General features: G+C 38.0%; 1 protein-coding gene across 4 annotated transcripts in view; it reads left to right on the top strand.

Annotated features, from left to right (window-relative positions):
* The window catches only part of LOC109083801 (rho guanine nucleotide exchange factor 28-like), a 62,682-nt gene that overhangs the window by 20,879 nt on the left and 23,557 nt on the right, over nucleotides 1-18,246 (top strand). For all 4 annotated transcript variants that reach the window (XM_042756359.1, XM_042756357.1, XM_042756358.1 and 1 more), the window contains exons 3-13: nucleotides 32-182; nucleotides 1,596-2,075; nucleotides 4,691-4,874; nucleotides 5,023-5,212; nucleotides 6,386-6,437; nucleotides 7,455-7,501; nucleotides 7,728-7,794; nucleotides 13,332-13,420; nucleotides 14,467-14,756; nucleotides 15,768-15,960; nucleotides 16,115-16,229. In XM_042756359.1, the coding sequence (XP_042612293.1) occupies nucleotides 32-182; nucleotides 1,596-2,075; nucleotides 4,691-4,874; nucleotides 5,023-5,212; nucleotides 6,386-6,437; nucleotides 7,455-7,501; nucleotides 7,728-7,794; nucleotides 13,332-13,420; nucleotides 14,467-14,756; nucleotides 15,768-15,960; nucleotides 16,115-16,229 (1,858 nt within the window). The remainder of the gene's footprint in view (nucleotides 1-31; nucleotides 183-1,595; nucleotides 2,076-4,690; nucleotides 4,875-5,022; nucleotides 5,213-6,385; nucleotides 6,438-7,454; nucleotides 7,502-7,727; nucleotides 7,795-13,331; nucleotides 13,421-14,466; nucleotides 14,757-15,767; nucleotides 15,961-16,114; nucleotides 16,230-18,246) is intronic.

Below are 18,246 nucleotides of genomic sequence, written 5' to 3'. Positions count from 1 at the left end.
CATAATGTGGATGTAAATGTCTTTCTCTCAGGGTCAGGTGGAGGTCTTTGTGAAGCTGCAGGTGTCACCGTGTGTTCAGGAAGAAGCTGACTACTATGTGGTCCTTGTAGGCTCATCCCTTCACCATGTAACTACAGCTCACAGGACAGAGGATCATGGTTCAATTAGATTCACTGTGCCCGGTAAGACACTGAATAAATCACACTGTCTAATAGATGTATATAGGCCGATTTTCTTTGATTGTGTAAAGGCCAGCACACACCTATTACTATAACAATAACTATATTGGCATCCACGTCAATGCATGTTAACATTGTTTATTTGAAACTTGCTGTAGTTTTTTTCATCTGCCGCTTCAAATGCTTGAGCACTCTTGTCAGGTGCATTCTGATTGGCGGTCAATGCTTTTATCATCCATCATCTGAAAAAAAAAAAAAAAAAACCCTGAAAATGGTTCCAAAGATATTGTTGGCATTATTTCTATAGTTGTGGGGTAGTCTTACCTATTTTCATAGAGTTAGAATGAGTATTAAAACTTTGAAGTTATAGTTATCTTTATGGTTATCGTCGTTGGTGTGAACTAGACTGTAAGGGAATCTCCTGTTGACATGGAAACCAATACAGTGCTGGATGGTGAGGAGAGAAAAATAAGTGTTTCTATGGAAACAAATAGTTAGAAGGCAACAAATACCTGAAAGAACTAGTTCAGTCTTGAAACATAATGAAATAGAGTTGTTACCTGATGGCTTTAATACCCCTTTTCCACCAACGCAGTTTGGGTGCTGGTTCGGAGCTAGAGCCTAGTTTTAAATTGGTTCTTTGTCTTTGTCAGGGGCTGGGGGCGGGGTTACCGTGACCAACAAAATACTTTTAACCGCCATATTTGAAATAACAGCTAAACACGAACACGTTGAATTTTCTGCATTTAGATGCTGGTGTAGGTTCTTAAAGCCATGAACATCAATAGCAACGCAACGTCCACCATTGTTGATGGTGTTTAGGCTTGTTCGCAATGCCGGCGGCCGGACCGGTTGGTGCGTGGCACTGGTACACCGCGGAAGCGACTGAAAGGCAGACAGCTCTTTATGCTTTTGGATCATCCGATGCATCCAGAACAAGCCCGTTGTGTTTGGCGCTGCCACGCTACCATTGCTAGGGGAAATATGACGTGAGACCTGGCTCTGTGGTGGCTCTCTAGCCAGTGGAACGGCAAACCGGTTCTTAGAAGGGTCGCCAGTTGAAAAACTCGAACCAGCAATAGCATTGGCTCTGAACTATCTCCCGGTTCATGCTGTGGAAAAGGGGTATAAGGGGACATATTGAAGGACTTGTCCTTTTTTTCAGCAGCCTTTAGTTTAAGATGCTGTAAAACAAAAAGCTAAACAAAATCACAAATGACCAAATATAAAAAACTAGATTGAGCATCTGTCTGAAAACACTGTGGGAAACGAACAAAATAAAGCAAATATAGTGTGGTTAGACAACAAGATGAACAAGATCAAAATGATGTGGTCCATCATGAGCAGATAGAAGAAGTATCATTTAACATATTTGATGAGCTGCCTCACTGAACTTTTCTCACCTTTTCTCCATAGGCCACAATGTTCCAGAGAAAGTATCTGTGGAGATCTACTTGAGGGGCAGCAGAAGTCCCATCAGCCCCCTCTGCAATTCAGGACAGCTCTCTCTGGAGTATATGTGCGATGAGGCACAAGAGGTGGCAGAGCAGCTGATGAACTTGACATCCAGCAGCTATCAGGATATCCTAAGGAAGTTCTGCCCAGAGAAAATGTTTTCATCTGAGACTAACCGTTTAAACCAGACTGGCCAGCATGGGACAGATGGGATTTGTGATCCAAAGGAATTATTTCGATTGGAAAGCCTAGCAGAACAGGGGCTCAGTGTTTGTGAACAGGGGGATTTCAGCCAAAGAGAAGCCCCAGGAACATCAGAGTTTCATCCAGAGCACAGATGCACAGTTGGGCAACACAGTGCAGTTGATGAAAAAATCACACAGGCCCTGGCTAACATGCACTTTCTGGGATGGGACAGCCAAGCTGGACAGGAGAAGCAAGGTCAGTCATTTTCACTCTGCCATTCTTATCACTTCAAGTACTGCTAGCCCTCATTTTCTTCCTGTATTCTACACCAGATACTGACCGTTATGTACAAATAGATTTGCCAAAGTCTTTAAACAAATTGGTTCTCAGAAAAAAGTTCGCTTCAAAGCACCATAACCCAGACTGCCATTTTATTCATGTGATTTATGTTTTGGCAACACAAATCACCTTTCTGAAACATTTAAAACCTCTTGTGATCTTTACAGAGGTGCCATTGCCATTTAAGATACTGCTTGAATGAACTGTATGAATTAGATTCTGATTGCATTATCCATATGGGTGTTTAACAAACTTTTGTAGGCCAGATGTATATGGAGCTCTGCACCATGTTTGTTATGGCTCGTTATTGGAACACAGGATTAAATTCAACAGCACTTTAGTTACAACTGAGTAACTTCAAGTAATAGTGTTTTGTGTTCACTTAGAAGCTAGACTCATCAAGGTGAATGGTTTTGTGTTCCTGGGCCAATGAATCTATGCATAATAATATAATATAATGCAGAATATTCTGAAATGAAAATAATAATGCCATACATGTTATTATCTTGAATATAACAATATTTGTGTGTGTGTGTGTTTGTGTGTGTGTGTGTGTGTGTGTGTGTGTGAGAGAGAGAAATACAGTGCAGTGTAGTAGTTGTTATGGTCAGGAGCTCGGTCTAAGTGAGAATGGATACTGTGCCCATTCCTTTATGGAACATTAACTAATTTCTTGAACAGTGAGTAGAGAAAGAGATTTAAAGAATGTCTCTAGTGCACACAGCGCCCCTTACATAACACTAGCAATTGTTTGCAGTAATTTGCACAGCTGAATTAGTGTTCATTTCGTTGCTTTGTCTGAAGAACGGCGTGTCAGCTTTAATTAATGACAGCACTCTTTAGCAACATTCTTGCTAGTCTCAGGGAGAGTAACAGCAATTTATCTCACAAGTGTTACTGCTTATTTTGAGTGTATCAAAACAACCTGGACATTCACGTATTGGATGCAAATATGTTTATCTAATCCTTTAAATTTGTTGCATCATTCCCCTGAGAACTATTGTTGGCAGTTTGCGGAGTTAAACAGCTTTAGCACGCTGCACAAAACAAATCAAGCAACAGCAATCCTTTATCTCTCAAACAAACTGCTTTGTTTGCTGCAGCTTCTTGCAAAATATATGTGTCATGGTTGCAGAAATTGTAAACCAAGAGCAGTGTGACTACCACTATCAATATGAGCAAAGAGTCATAGATATCTGTTCAGTCATCTACTGTGTGTGTGTGTGTGTGTGTGTGTGTGTGTGTGTGTGTGTGTGTTGTGTGCTGTGTTTTACAAACACACCAGTACGGTTTAGAGTCCCCTCTTTAGTTTGTTTGTCAAGACCCAGTAACTTGTCCTCAGTTCCACTGAACCAGGGCAAAGAAAAATAATCCCACACTTATACAAGGTTTTATCAACTTGATTACGTATATCCTGAGCCTCCTGAATTTCATTCATATGAAGATGAGCTCATTGTTTATGTTGAGTCCACTTGACTGAATTGAATTTGCATTTGCTGTGTGAGTTTGAGCATCGTGATAACCTGATGAGCAGATTAGGACTTAGTTCTACACATATTACACTTAAATGTCGGTGGCTCACGCATACTTATGGGAAACACTAAAACAATAAAGAGGAAAACAGAAAGGGTTTTTGTAGTTTGAAGGCCGGATTGGTTTCAATATTTTTTCCTCAAATCATCCAAAAGGCTGACTGGACTCCTCCATGGACCATATTCAACCCTTGGGTTCTGTCTTTGACACACCTTCATAATACACCTCAGACATCATGCACAAAGTGCTTGCCATAAGTGTTTGTCTCCCTGCCGCATGTTTATGACCAGATGTGTACCACACAGAGATTAGCTGTCTGTTTGAACTCTAAACCATCGATGCGGATGTCCACAAGGTTATTATGGTCCATTTTTCTTTCGACAGTGTTATACCTGTTATCAGACTACTGCTTGTTTGCATAAAGCACAAAGCACAGATGGGCTCACATGCAAATAACAAAACAACATCTTGTGTGTATTTTAGAACTTTAGAAGGATTTTTTTGATTTTTAAATTTGACAGAATCTCCCTATTGAGCACGCAAAATGCTTTCTTTTAGTGCTAATTAAAGTAGTTTTATATATTCAAAATAAACTAAATTTGTGTGTGATTTAATATACTGTGTGTATTCTTCAATAAAAACAATATTTGTTGAGGTGAAAAAAGATTTTCAATTTATATATATTATATATAGTAGTTCTGCTTATATTATATACTGTAGAGGACCTTCAAATATTGTGTATGGTATATATTGTGCAGCCTTCAAGCCAAAAAGATTGAGAACAAGTGGTCTACAGGATTTTGAATGCAGTCATGCCCTAGTATATTGAAAAATAAATAATACACAGTGGACTAAAGCTGTGGGTGGAACAAAAGAGAACTTTGTTGTGCATCACTGAAAAGCATGCCAAACTCATTTCCACACATACTACAACTCCTTTTATACTTGTACACCTTATAAATAGCTCATCATCACTTATCTTTCTCTGTCTCTTTTAGGTCTCCTTTTCAGGAAAATGCCTGTACATGTGGCCATAATTTTGGGGTTCCCCCACCTCAGTCACTTCCTCCTTCAGGAGTCTGAAGGTCAGAGGATGAGTCCCATCGTTGCCAAGGAAGGACAAAGTCCTGTTACACTGGCTCAGAAGCACAGAGACCCCATGCATATCAGCGCTGTTACAGTGTGAGTCACTCCATCCAGCCCAACACAATGCACTATAATTAGATTACATCTGAAAAAGATCCATTAATCACTGATGTGTTACCTCAGTCATTGATCTAGCATACAGTAAGGCTGAATTTCATGTGTCTTATGGCTGTGTTATGATCAGTCCCTCAAGTAGCAGTGCATGGAGGCCAGTGTGGATGTGTCAGATATGGACTGACGGCTCTCATCAGCTCCGTATCTGCCCTGTCACCGAATCTATTAGTCTGACTGTAAAAAACGGTACGCGGATAGATGCACCGCACAGCATCGAGCTGTACAGAGAGAAGAGCAGAGCTTCGGATACACTTGCAAGGGTGAGTCTGCATTTGCATACAGGTTTCTTAAGAATGTGGAAATCTCATGGTTATTGTTTGTAAAAGGAAGGACTCAGAAAGGGCAGACAACAAATTTGGGGGCTATTTATACCAATAAAGACAGAAGAAAGTAACTACTAAGATGAGTCTTAACAGTCTGGGTTCAAATTTTTGAGGTCAAATATTTGTGACTGTTTAATCCCTGCCTAAAAAAGCGGTGTATAAGGAAAAGAAAATTACATCGATTTTTGACTAATCTTAACAGTAAGCTTTTCTGATTATTTTCTGCTTTTTGCTCTTATAAAGTTTTGCCAGTTCAAAGTAAACTGTATAATTTTTACACCATTACAGAACATGATTGTTTTTTAAACGGCTTCTGAATACAAATTTCAAACACTCCTCCAATTTGCTGGTGATTGAGTTCAAAGGGTCAGGGTTCAGCTGGTTAGCATAGACTTGTTAGCCTCTGCTGGTACATGCTGTAACTACACCATCTGCACCCCAAAATCTATTGGCAGTTATTCAAAAGAACTCAAAATTAGTTGGAATAAATATTTGATGTGCTTACCATATGTTACGGAAAAGAAAGTATTATAAAACTCCATGTGAAATAATCTCCAGTTTGAAATACACCTTTCAGTTGTCCACCCCTCTCTCTAACTTTCATTTTTACAAGTCTATAAATGACTAAAGTCATAACTTTGAAGAAATGTTTTGCAATTTACAGTATTGTTTACAGATACTGCTTTGAGCAGCAGACTGGTATTTCTCATATAACAACTGTTGGCATACAGAACAAGATTACAAGTGCTGTAAATCATGTACCTGTGAGGTTTCTCAAAACTGTTTTCATATGTAATCATATATAGTAAATATACAGTACCATTTAAAAGTTGTTTTTTTATGTTTTTGAAAGACGTCTCTTATGCTTATCAAGACTGCATTTATTTGATCAAAAATACAGTAAAAAAAGCACTATTGTGATTTTTTTTTAAACAGTTAATACCGTTGTATTTTAAAATGTAATTTATTCCTGTCACTTTTGATTTATTGCATCCTTGCTGAATAAAAAAAAAAGTTAAAAGAGTTCATCAAAATGAGATTTTTCAAATGATGTCAAACACAAAAACATGTGATTCTTTATCAGACCTGACAGTGTAAAACACGTTACAGGTGCGGCGACTGAGTGAGGGAAGCATACGCAGATCTGATGTATGTGATGCAGGTAAACCAGAGCTCACTTCAATGTTTTACATCAATACACAGACTAAAATATCTGTCTTTTTTTCTTTTGCCCATGTTAGCAATAATGAACTGTTAAACTAAAATGTTCAGCTGCAATCTGGGATTTCAACTAATATTTGTGGGTTTCTGGAAATTAGATATAAGCCGTGTGGTGAGAGTTTAAACTCCACAAGATCAGTCCTGGCCATAATGTAAATTTTATTATTTTTCACTTTATTTTATTCCTCCTATCTTGGGTTTATTTTATGACTAGTTTCTATATTTTGCTCTCGCTAAGGTCTTATCACTTTTCATCCTGCAACTGTGATCAATTTTCTTCTCTTGTGGCTCTCACTTACCCTCAGTCTTCCTTCTGTTATTCCACTTTTTCTTTTTCTCTATTTCTCACTCTCCTTTCCCTCTTCATTACCCCAGCTCTCTCCACACCAACTCTCTCTCTCTCTCTCTCTCTCTCTGTGTCACTGTGAGTTAGGTCTGGCAGGGTTGTTAGAGCGCATTGGGTGAATTTGGCTCAGTCAGGGGGATATTGTGGTAGAATGTGGTATGAGGAGTACACATACACTAATACACACACACATACACAGAGCAGTCTTTGTGAGGGACCTCCGGCTGGTTTCCCAAACATGTCCAGTATGAGGAGAAGCATTCCCCCTGGGTGGGCCGAGAGACAGAGACACTATATGTTTGGGAGGGGTAAGAGAGGACAAAATGAGAGAAATAATCTGTCTACAGTTCGAATGATCAAGAAAAAATGCCATGAAGTAAATGCTATTAAGAGACACAGAGACATTGCCAGCTTGCTGTGTTGACAGCAGGAGCCTCAGCGGGTTTAGCCTCTGTGACCCTGTGAACTTCACGTTCAGACACTTCCTGTCATTGCTCACCATGATGATAGGTGTCTCGGTTTTCCAGCAGAAAGGCTTGTTTGTGCTCAAGTTTGCAATTGCATTGAGTGGAAATCTATTTTCATGTTGTATTTGTTGTTTCTGCTCCTCAGATCTGAATAGCCAACTGAGAATCGAGGATGAAACCCTGGTGGATAGTGTGAGTGGAGTTTTGTGTGTGAGTGTGTCTCAGTCAATTCCTGGAATCAGAAACACAATAATGGATCACTTAGTCTTCTTCAGACCTGCCATATGTGCTCTCGTAGTGTTTGTCTGTTTGCTAATGGGCTGATGTTCGTGCCTGCGTTCTTGTTTTGGTCTGTTTTCGTTCTTGAAAACGATTGAGTTGTGGTGTGTAAGTGTGTTTTTGTCGTCTTGTTTTTCAGGTCTTTGAAGAACAGCTTGTTCTCTGTCTGGATGAAGAGGATGAAGATCTAAACACATTTAACTCAGGTACACATGCATACGTCCAAGGAATAGATTTTATCCAGCAAGAATGCAATAAAAAAACAAAGGCGACAGCGAAGACCTTTTATAATGTTACAAAAGATTTATATTTCAGATAAATGCTTTTCTTTTGAACTTTTTTTTATATATATATAAACATAAACAATGAATGCATCACAGTTTCCACATAAATATTAAGCAACACTACAGTTTTAAATATTGCTAATAATAATAATAAAAAAAATGTTCGAGCACCAAATCAGCATATTAGAATGATTTCTGAAGGATCATGTGACACTGAAGACTGGAGAAATGGCTGCTGAAAATTCAGCTTTGCCATCACAGAAATAAATTACTTTTTAAAATATATTAATAAAGATCAGTTTTTACTGTGTTTGTGATCAAATAACTGCAGCTTTGGTAAGCATAAGAGACTTCTTTCAAAAGCATTAAAAAATCTTTTGAACAGTAATGTAGTTGTAACATAGTTGCATTGAAAGTAGTTGCACACATTTAATTTTCATAAGCATTTTTGGTCGTGGAATCTTATAAGTGAACGGTTTGGAGCACTCTACAGTAGCAGCAGCTAAAATAGTGTTTTACGCTGGAGGTTGAGTACAATAGGCTGTGATGTTAACATGTTGCTAAGCTAACACTGTGATACTCTAATAAGGATAAAAATATATAGCAAACAAATTGGGTAAAATAACTAATTTAATTTTTTTAATAATCAACATTTTTTCATAGTGCCATCTTGAAATTAATTTCTCACTGAGCTTGTTGGAGGCCATTATGGTCCTGCATATTACTAATCAAAAATTAAGTTTTGATGTATTTACGGTAGGAAATTTACAAAATATCTTCATGGAACATGATCTTTACTTAATATCCTAATAATTTTTGGCTATTGCTAAAAATATACCCCAGCGACTTAAGACTTAAGGTTTTGTGGTCCAGGGTCACATATGTAAATGGCAACAAGCAAATTTGATGTTGACTGCTAATGCTTTATGTATGTACTTGCATGCATGAGAAGGACTTATTGAATATGGAAAAGTCATGAATTGTCTTATTGGAGTGATGTTAACCTAATTTACCTCAGTGCAGTTACATCAGTCTGGCCAAAGGAGTAGCAGAAAGAAGGAACAGAAAAGTGTTTAATTTAAGAGGATTATTTGAGGTTAGAGCAAAATCATGTTCATTCAAACCAGACATCTTGTGTTTTTAATTATTCTCTCAGTGTATTACAAATACAAAGTAGCAGGCACTGGCAACGGAACATACTCATTTTCCATCTAAATGAAATTGTGCAGACTTTCTGTTCAGTGTTCACTGATTAGTTTCTTGTCATTGTTGCCTTCTGGATTTCAGACGCTGCCATTGCTCTTGCTTGGTTCAAAAAGTGCATTTTTAGTTTTTTTTTTTTTTTTGAGGAAGATGGGAAGATTTATAGGCAAGGAAGGACAACTCTTTTCTTTTGAAACCGCTTTGGGCCCTTCAACCCAACTACCCTCTCACACAGACATGCACATTCACAGTTTCAACTGTAAAGTCGAGGCAGGAATGTTAACAAGCTTAGATTTTTGAACTTGCACAAAAGCTGACATTTAAGATGATGCTTTAAAATCCCACAGAACGTGTTCCTCATCCTAATCATGCTCTCACTGATTTCTCCCAGTTACCTTTTTCATGTAGCAAAATGCTTCCCAAACAGGGCTATGTTACCTGAGGGGTTACTTCTGTAAGTTTTAGGGGTCTTTGGATAGATTTAGTTGGTTAAACCTAGAAAAAGAAAATACTTTAATAATTGTGATAGATCTCATGATTTTTTTCTTCTTTTTAGGAAAGAAAATGTAGCAAAGTAGTACATTTTAAATTAAATTAAATTAAATGTTAAAATGATCAAATCACATGACACAAAAGATGAAAATGCCTTGAGTGTTGTTGAATGACTTTGGGTTGATCAACCTTGAGCTGATCTTCTCTGTAATAAGTGTAGCATCATTTTGTATTAATTTCCTAAAATAATCTTGTTTTGACCCTAAACATTTGAAAAGTAGTACTTACCCATGATAATGATTATAAGAATATTTATTTCATTTGTTCATTCACGCTCACATATGCAACCCATAATCTGAGCAATATTGAGCTAACATTTCCTTTTTTCTCTTTTTAAACACAAACACAGTCTCTCACACGCAGACAGTTAGCCACTAAAAACTCTGGAGTCAGAGGGAGGAGAAAGCTGGGGTTGGAGCCCAGGTTTCATGAGAGACTAAAACAGTCACAGAAAAGAGCAGGCAGACTGGAAGCAAACTTTTTTGGAGGTCTCTATTTAAACTGAATGGACAATTCCACTGTTGTAGAAGTAAAGGAATATGAACACGGATGAAAGGATATAAGAAAAAAGGAATTAAATCTGACATTTTTGTTTACTCACCTTCACCTATCAGGAGATCTGTCTTCATAAAGGAGGATTTTCTATACAGACATATATAATTATTGAGTTGCAGCAGACTTATGGTACCGTTTAAAAATCCTAACCTGTGAAATAAAAGTCTTTTGTTGGTTTTTGAGACCTTTGGTGAACTGAAAGAGTCTGCTGTTTGGATTACTGGAGCACATGTTTCCGCTGAAGGATGGATACATACACACACTGAGTGGTTTGCTAACAGAGTCTGAATGTCCTCCACATGCAGAGAGTAATTCATCTTGTCTCAGGCACACACACACACACACACACACACACACACACCTGACTGTAATGCTGCTTTTTAAAAGTTCCTGGCTGGTGGTGACTTGGCTTTTTAACTAGTAGACTTACTGTGTGTTGTATTTCAGTTGGTTTGATTTTGTGAATTGGGTCTGTGTTAGATTCAGTTGTGCTGTTGAGTTTAAGTAGGGTACTTTTTGTGTAGCTGGGCTTTGTAAGATTGACTTTATGGGATTTAAGGTTGATTTGGTGTTAATTTGTGTCTGTGTAGGTTTTTTTTTTTCTAGGTTTAGGTTTTTTTTTTTGCAGATTGCAGTTTAATTTCAATGTTATGTTAATATAAATTAATATAATATTATATACAGGTACAATATTATTACCGATATATTTTTAGTTATCATTAGTTATCAGCTCAGCATGACTAGTGTTGATTGTGTCATGTTTTAAATAGAGATTTTAGATCATGTTCTAGATTATACTGTGGGCCACCACTCTGGGATTGGTTTGGGAATGTTATTCAAATTAATTAATGTTTGTTGCAAGTCAGTTTGGCCCACCCTTGTACTGTTTTTGAGGCGATACATGACTCATTCCAGCCTGTGAGAATTTGCATTACAAATTAGGTTGCTTTGCATCATGAATTAATGAAAAAATTATTATTGAGATTAGTTCCACATTGAAATTGCAGTTTGCTTTATTATTTGTTTATAAAGATCAAGAGGAGGTGTGTGTCCTTTTGCATCCCAGGACCTCATGGGGTTTTATTAGCGTTTATGGTTAATGATTCCTAAACCTTGGCTGACCTTTCAGATTCCTTCAGACATCTTAGTTTGAAAATCCCTCCGTCGTGCTCTCCCAGGTCTAGTTTGAGTCCTGACTCTGCCTGCAACAAAAAAGTGGGAGTATATGCGTGTCAAGACTGAGCCCACCTTCTCCAACATGCACACAAGCACTCGCGGACTCATCTCCTCAATGCTTATCTGAGGAATCTGCATTTTTTAGAAAGGTGTTCTCAAACTCCTGTGTAACTTCTGTTGATTTTACTGTTATGTGTTTCACAAAACAGCGCAGCTGAGGAAAATTAAAAACATGGACTCTGATTCAGACTCTCCGTTTAACTACTCATGGCCATCCTTCCCAAAGATGAGAATCCGGAGACGGACATCAAAAGCAGGTAACTAGAGAGTAATGGAGAGAGAGAGAAAGAGAGAGTGAGAGAACTGGTCTGTATGAATGATGCATGCAACAAAGACACACATATCATGCTTGAGGAAAGCAAACATACATAGACTAAAAGTCTTTGGTTGTCTCACATGGCTTTAGTTTGTGTGTTTTTGTCAATTGTTTTTGGTCTGTGGTGCAGGGCAGCTTTACAGTCTTAATTCAGCAATGAGTCAGAGCTCAAATAGCTGATTCTGGTTCTGTACAATGGGAATTTTGAGCCAGGCTTACAGTGAGATGTTTTTGATCCAGTGGTTATTTTGGTCTTTCATTTCTTACCTCAAAAATGTTTATAGTCATCCTGACCAAAAATGCTGGAGTCAGAGGTACAATCCACGCAAGGGTAAAGGAAAAACTAAACCAGTCACAGGTCAAATTAAGTGAGTGATTAATCTTTTGAAAGCAAAACAGCATAATCCAGCTTGTGTGTGTGTGGAGTTGACGTCACTATCTGGTATTTCCATTGTCGTTGAAAGTCTTTAACATACATCCATCATGAAGGTATGCCCCTGCAAGTTATCGGAATCTCAATTTCACTTAAACATACACACTCATCTTTACCAAGACACACACACAGATGATCTTGTGCCAACATATACATACCTCTCCTTTGAAAATTTAATCTTGATGGGTTTGTGTTTGTTTGACAATGTCGGTGTAAGTTTTTGTCATGTGAATGGGTTGGACATGTGTAAGTTTGTGTTTCTACACATAGCTGTAAAGGTCATTACGCATGTGTGTGTGAGAGGCTGAATGTCTGTTTCTTCTATTTTCTTTACACACTGCGCCACTTTGACTGCATTGAGACCACAGATTTTGTACGTTTGCCTAGAAGATAATTTATTATTCAGAGGTTTCTTCTTCGTAGTTTATGGTGTAGTAATGGAGTTCTCAGATATTTATTTAAGATAATAGCAGATTTGCTTAACAGGTAGGTCACTTTGTTGTATTCCTCATTTCTAAGTCACTTTAAAATTATAAATAGAAGTGGTAAAAGTAAAAGGATAAAAGTGTCTGCTAAATTAATAATTATAAATGTAAATGATACTATGTGAGAAATAATTATGCTCTCTTATGCTCACCAAGACTGCATTTATTTGAATTAAACATACAGTAAAAACAATTATATTGTGAAATACTATTACAATATAAAGTTTTCTATTTTAGAAATGAATTTTTTAGCAGCCATTTCTTCAGATGTCGTTCTAATATGCTTACGAAACATTTCTAGAATCTTTTATCAGCACAAAATCTTTTATATCTTCAAAAATAGTTTTTTGGACCTTTTTGGGATAAATGCACAGAGACACATAGAGGAAAGCAAAAGCCTCCTTAAAAATAAAACTTTACCGGCCATAAAGAGACCATGCTGTTGTGCTATTTTCTATTTTACTGGTTTCTTCTGCCATCTTGGCATTCAGAGATTGGTTAAAACACTTACGCACACAACATTTTCCAGAGAACAGAACAAAGGCAGCAGCATGTAAAGTGAAAGCTGTTATTCACATTATTGTTTTTATTAGTTAACTTTTAAATATCACTGACTCTGCATTTCAATTCAGTTGTATTGACACACACATCAATTTGACAGTGTGCTTTGTTTTGACAGAGAAGCTGTGTTCCTCTCCTGGCTCCTGCACTCCATTTCACCTCCGTTCCTCAGACACTGCTGCTGACATGCTCAGAGGCTCCGCTAAGGTCAGATGCCACACATATCGCTACTCCTACAGATCAGCTCACTCAGTATGCCAGATATACAGACACTCAGCTGTAACATTTTTCATCCAAATCCCATCTCCTCCCTTCACTTTACTGCCTTTATCTTGTGATTGATCTCTGTGAAAGTCTTGGGGAAAGTCTTTATTTGATCTTGGCACATTGTAGCCTGAATCTTAAGCCACAACTCTTCTACTGCCACAAAAGTCTTTAGTTTGACATGAATCAGGACACTGTGGTTTATGAGACGCCAGGCTTTGTGTAATGGATAGTTCACCCAAAACATAAAAAAAATTGTCATCACTTACTCACCCTCATGTCCTGCCAAACCTGTATGATTTTGAAAAATGTCTCTGTGTTTTTTTGCATAAAAAAAACATCAGCAACCACCAATAATTTTTTATCACATCAACAACCACCACATGGAAAAAAAAAAAACGGTTGCAAATCTTTTCAAAGCTAAGTAAGTAATACAGGTTTTTTCAGTTTTAATTTTTCATAAGGGTGAGAAAAATATTTCATTTTTAAGTGAACTAACCCTAGTAAATCACTACATTACATTTGTTGTTTTCTTTGTACATTAAAGGGTTAGTTCACCCAAAAATGAAAATTAGGCCATAAATTACTCATCCTCAAGTCATCCTAGGTGTATATGACTTTCTTCTTTCAGATGAATCAGACGAAATGAAGAGTTATATTAAAAAATTGTCTTTGATCTTTCAAGCTATTTCATGGCACTCAGCGGTTGTTGCCTGCATCAGTCCAAAAGAAGTTAAATAAAAAGCGCCCATCCATAAAAAAAAAAAAGTGTCTCACACAGCTCCGGGGGGTGAACAAGGGCCTCCTGTAGTGAATTGATGTGTTATTGTAAGAAAAATATCCATATTCAAAATGTAATAATCACTTTAATGTAGCTTGCGCTCAATGTTGTACACGAAGCAGTTCCAGGTGGATGACGTATGAGTTCGGCTACTGTTTTAATTTTATCTAACGCTTTAAATATTTGTTTCTTTTCTCTTCTGGTGTAGGACAATGACCTCAATATGAAGTACGCTGTTACAAGTGTCACAAAGGACAGTTCTGGGACAGATAGTGGTGTGTGGCGAATGTCAGATACGGGGGTCTTGTCACCAGGGACTATAGACCTGCCTCCAGCTATTAAAGATGATGAAGGTCAGAGAGGACGGCAGCATGCTTCTTGTTCTTTCTCTCCTACCTCTCCAGCGGGACTGATGCTGGATAGACTCATGCGTGCCACACGACCTGCTGAACTGACATATAACAACTCCGGCTCACCTACAGAGCCATGTGACCTAAGGTAAGCATGCTAACATTGATGTTTTGTTGTGACAGTCAGTTGATTGCAGGTGGTGTTTGAAATTTGACACTGTACACTTTATAGACTACCGTTTGGGGTTGGTAAGATTTTTTTTTATTTATGTTTTTGAAAGAAGTATAATAAGCTCACAAAGGCTGCATGCATGATCAAATATACAGGTAAAAAAATGACACTTTAAAATATATTTACGTGTCATATGATCATTCAGAAATCATTCTAATATACTGATTTGGTGCTCATTAAATATTTCTTATTATTATCAATATTGAAAACTTTACACTTTACATAGAAATCATGATTTTTTTTTTTACAGTTCGAAAGAACAGCATTTATTTGAAATGTAAATCTTTTGTAGGATTGTAAATGTCTTTAATGTCACTTTTGATGAAGTTAATGCATTCTCGCTGAATAAAAGTATCAGTTTCTTTCCCAAAAATTTCCAACCCCAAACTTTTAAATAGTAGAGTTTATGTCCTCGATTTATACTATGATTTGAAGTAGCCAAATCAGGCACATGCCAACATGGACAGGTTGCATGACATGGGAAAACAATTCATACATCAAATGCAGGTCCACTTACAGCGAGAATAAACATGGTTTGTGCTGACCACATGCGTTTTGCACAATGATTTCTTGGCTGCTGAGAGCATGAACCCATCACTGTTCAGAAAACATTTTAAGGACATTTTGTTAAGACCTTTTAAAACTTGGGTGGTAGAAGAACTGTGACAGTGTGTAAACTAGACAGACAAACAAAAAATAAACCCAGGCTTTACCTGGCTCTGTCGGCTGGATGCATTTGCCTTATAAAGCAGGAATGCAGTTTTTATGCAAAAGCCCAGAATCAGTTTGAAAAATGTTTCCATGATTTAAAACATTTGCCTTGCTGTGATATTTCACCATAGTTGGAGGAGTGTTTGTGCCAAACACAAAATGTATGAATTATTTACAAAGTGTAAGTGATGCTCGAGAAGTCCAATCCTCTCTCTACCCGAGTCTGGTGGCCTTGAAAATGGACAGCGAGGAGGATGATGATGACATTTTAATGAAGAAGCCCCTCCCCCAGCCACAACCTGAGCTCAGAAACAGCATAGATGATCGGGTTATATCTGGCCCCGCCCCTGATCTTTCCTGCACACGTTCACACTCCGCCTCCTCTGCCTGTAACCCCACCCCTACAAAGGTACCACACCTATTTTCCTGGTTCCCTAAAGTAAGCCAAACTATGCACAGATACAGATATCTGACTATAGCTACTGCACATGATGTTCATTACTACATTTGTGAGCACTGTGAGATGGAAACTCTGTGAAAATGTTTTTTTTTTTTTTTTTCAGGATATTGAGCATGGCATCCGTCTCCGTTCGTATTCCTACACCTCTCCCAAAATCAGCCTGTTGCCTCCACGATTTAGTAGGGATGCCCAACCCCTACCTACCGACCTCAACCAGGGTCAGATCCTTTCACCTTTCACCTCTCACTTTACTTGCATTTCGTCCCAAATGATGTGTGTTTTTGCCAAGGTTGGCATTTTGCAGGGTCAGGTGACAGGAAGTCAAGTCAAACATGAATCACAGGGCATAAACAAAAGTCCTTTTATTCTGAGATATTTATATCAAATATCAATTTACTGAAAACATCATCTGTTCTTCTCATTGCTGAGAGTGACTGAGCATAGTCATAACATCTCTTGCATTTCCTGTCTAGTCTGTTTTAAGCATGATGAGCTTTTAAAGGATGATAGGATTTGTAACTCATTTAAAATAAATTAAAAATTATTAATGTTTCTAGGAAATTTCTGATGATATTCCTTTCTGGTTATTATTCTGTAAAATAATTTCTGGACACCAACGTATATAATATAACAGCTGAACATAATAGCCTTTACACTTGATCATAGGTTGCTAGAAGCATGTTTCATAGTCACTAACAGAACTGTAGTGAACAGACACACTACTAACAAATATACTCACAACCAAGTAAGCTTTTCTTGGGCATCATCCCTGCTGAAAACACCAATTTAAGATAGTGGATGGAAATCATCATGGATCAGCAATCCGTCTACTACATCATCAGGGATAGTTCACCCAAAAATCAAAATTATGTCATTAATGATCACCCTCATGTTGTTCCAAACCCGTGAGACCTCCGTTCATCTTCGGAACACAGTTTAAGATATTTTAGATTTAGTCCCGAGAGCTTTCTGACCCTCCATTGAGAATGTATGTACGGTATACTGCCCACGTCCAAAAGGGTAATAAAAACATCTTCAAAGTAGTCCATGTGACATCAGAGGGTCCGTTATAATTTTTTGAAGCATCGAAAATACATTTTGGTCCACAAATATCAAAAACTACGACTTTATTCAGCCTTGACTTCTCTCCCGGGTCTGTTATGAGCGCGTTCACCTCACATCCGGTTCGCGAACGAATCACTCGATGTAACCGGATCTTCTTGAACCAGTTCACCAAATCGAACTGAATCGTTTGAAACGGTTTCGCGTCAACAATAAGCATTAATCCACAAATGACTTTAGCTGTTAACTTTTTTAACATGGCTGACACTCTCTCTGAGTTCAAATAAACCAATATCCCGGAGTAATTCATTTACTCAAACAGTACACTGACTGAACTGATGACCGAGCCAAATAACAAACGAAACATTGACTCGTTCTCCAGTCAAGAACCCGGTTGCATCGGTTTTCGGATCACCGGTAGTGATGGGAAGTTCTGTTCTTCTCCGCGAACCGGTTCTTTCGGACAGTTTGATTCAATAAAACCGGTTGCCGAAAACGCTTCACCAGTTCTTTTGCGCTCGACGTAATGACTTCATTGGCGATGATTGCCCTTGATTGAAGCCTTCGGTTTACCCGCGCTCATAACATTAGCACAGAATCGGTTCAGAATCAATCACCAAAAGAACCAGTTCAGTTCAGACGCGCTGTGTGTCAGTCTGAATCACGCATGCGCAGTATCATCAGCTCCTCGGTTCTCGAATCGGACGCGTCCGACAGAAACGGTTCTTGACTCGAGAACGAGTCAATGTTTTGTTCGTTATCTGGCTCGGTTCAGTCAGTGTACTGTTTGAGTAAATGAATTACTCCGGGATATTGGTTTATTTGAACTCAGAGGGAGTGTCAGCCATGTTAAAAAAGTTAACAGCTTAAGTCATTTGTGGATTAATGCTTATTGTTGACGCGAACCGTTTCAAACGATTCAGTTCGATTTGGTGAACTGGTTCAAGAAAATCCGGTTACATCGAGTTATTCGTTCGCGAACCGGATGTGAGGTGAACGCGCTCATAACAGGACCCGGGAGAGAAGTCAATGCTGAATAAAGTCGTAGTTTTTTTGATATTCTAGGACCAAAAATGTATTTTCGATGCTTCAAAAAATTCTAACGGACCCTCTGATGTCACATGGACTACTTTGAAGATGTTTTTATTACCTTTCTGGACGTGGACAGTATAC

The sequence above is a fragment of the Cyprinus carpio genome, chromosome A5 (assembly GCF_018340385.1).
Source record: "Cyprinus carpio isolate SPL01 chromosome A5, ASM1834038v1, whole genome shotgun sequence".
Lineage (NCBI taxonomy): Eukaryota > Metazoa > Chordata > Actinopteri > Cypriniformes > Cyprinidae > Cyprinus > Cyprinus carpio.
Note: the sequence above shows the minus strand (reverse complement) of the source record. Positions and strands in the feature narration are given on the sequence as shown.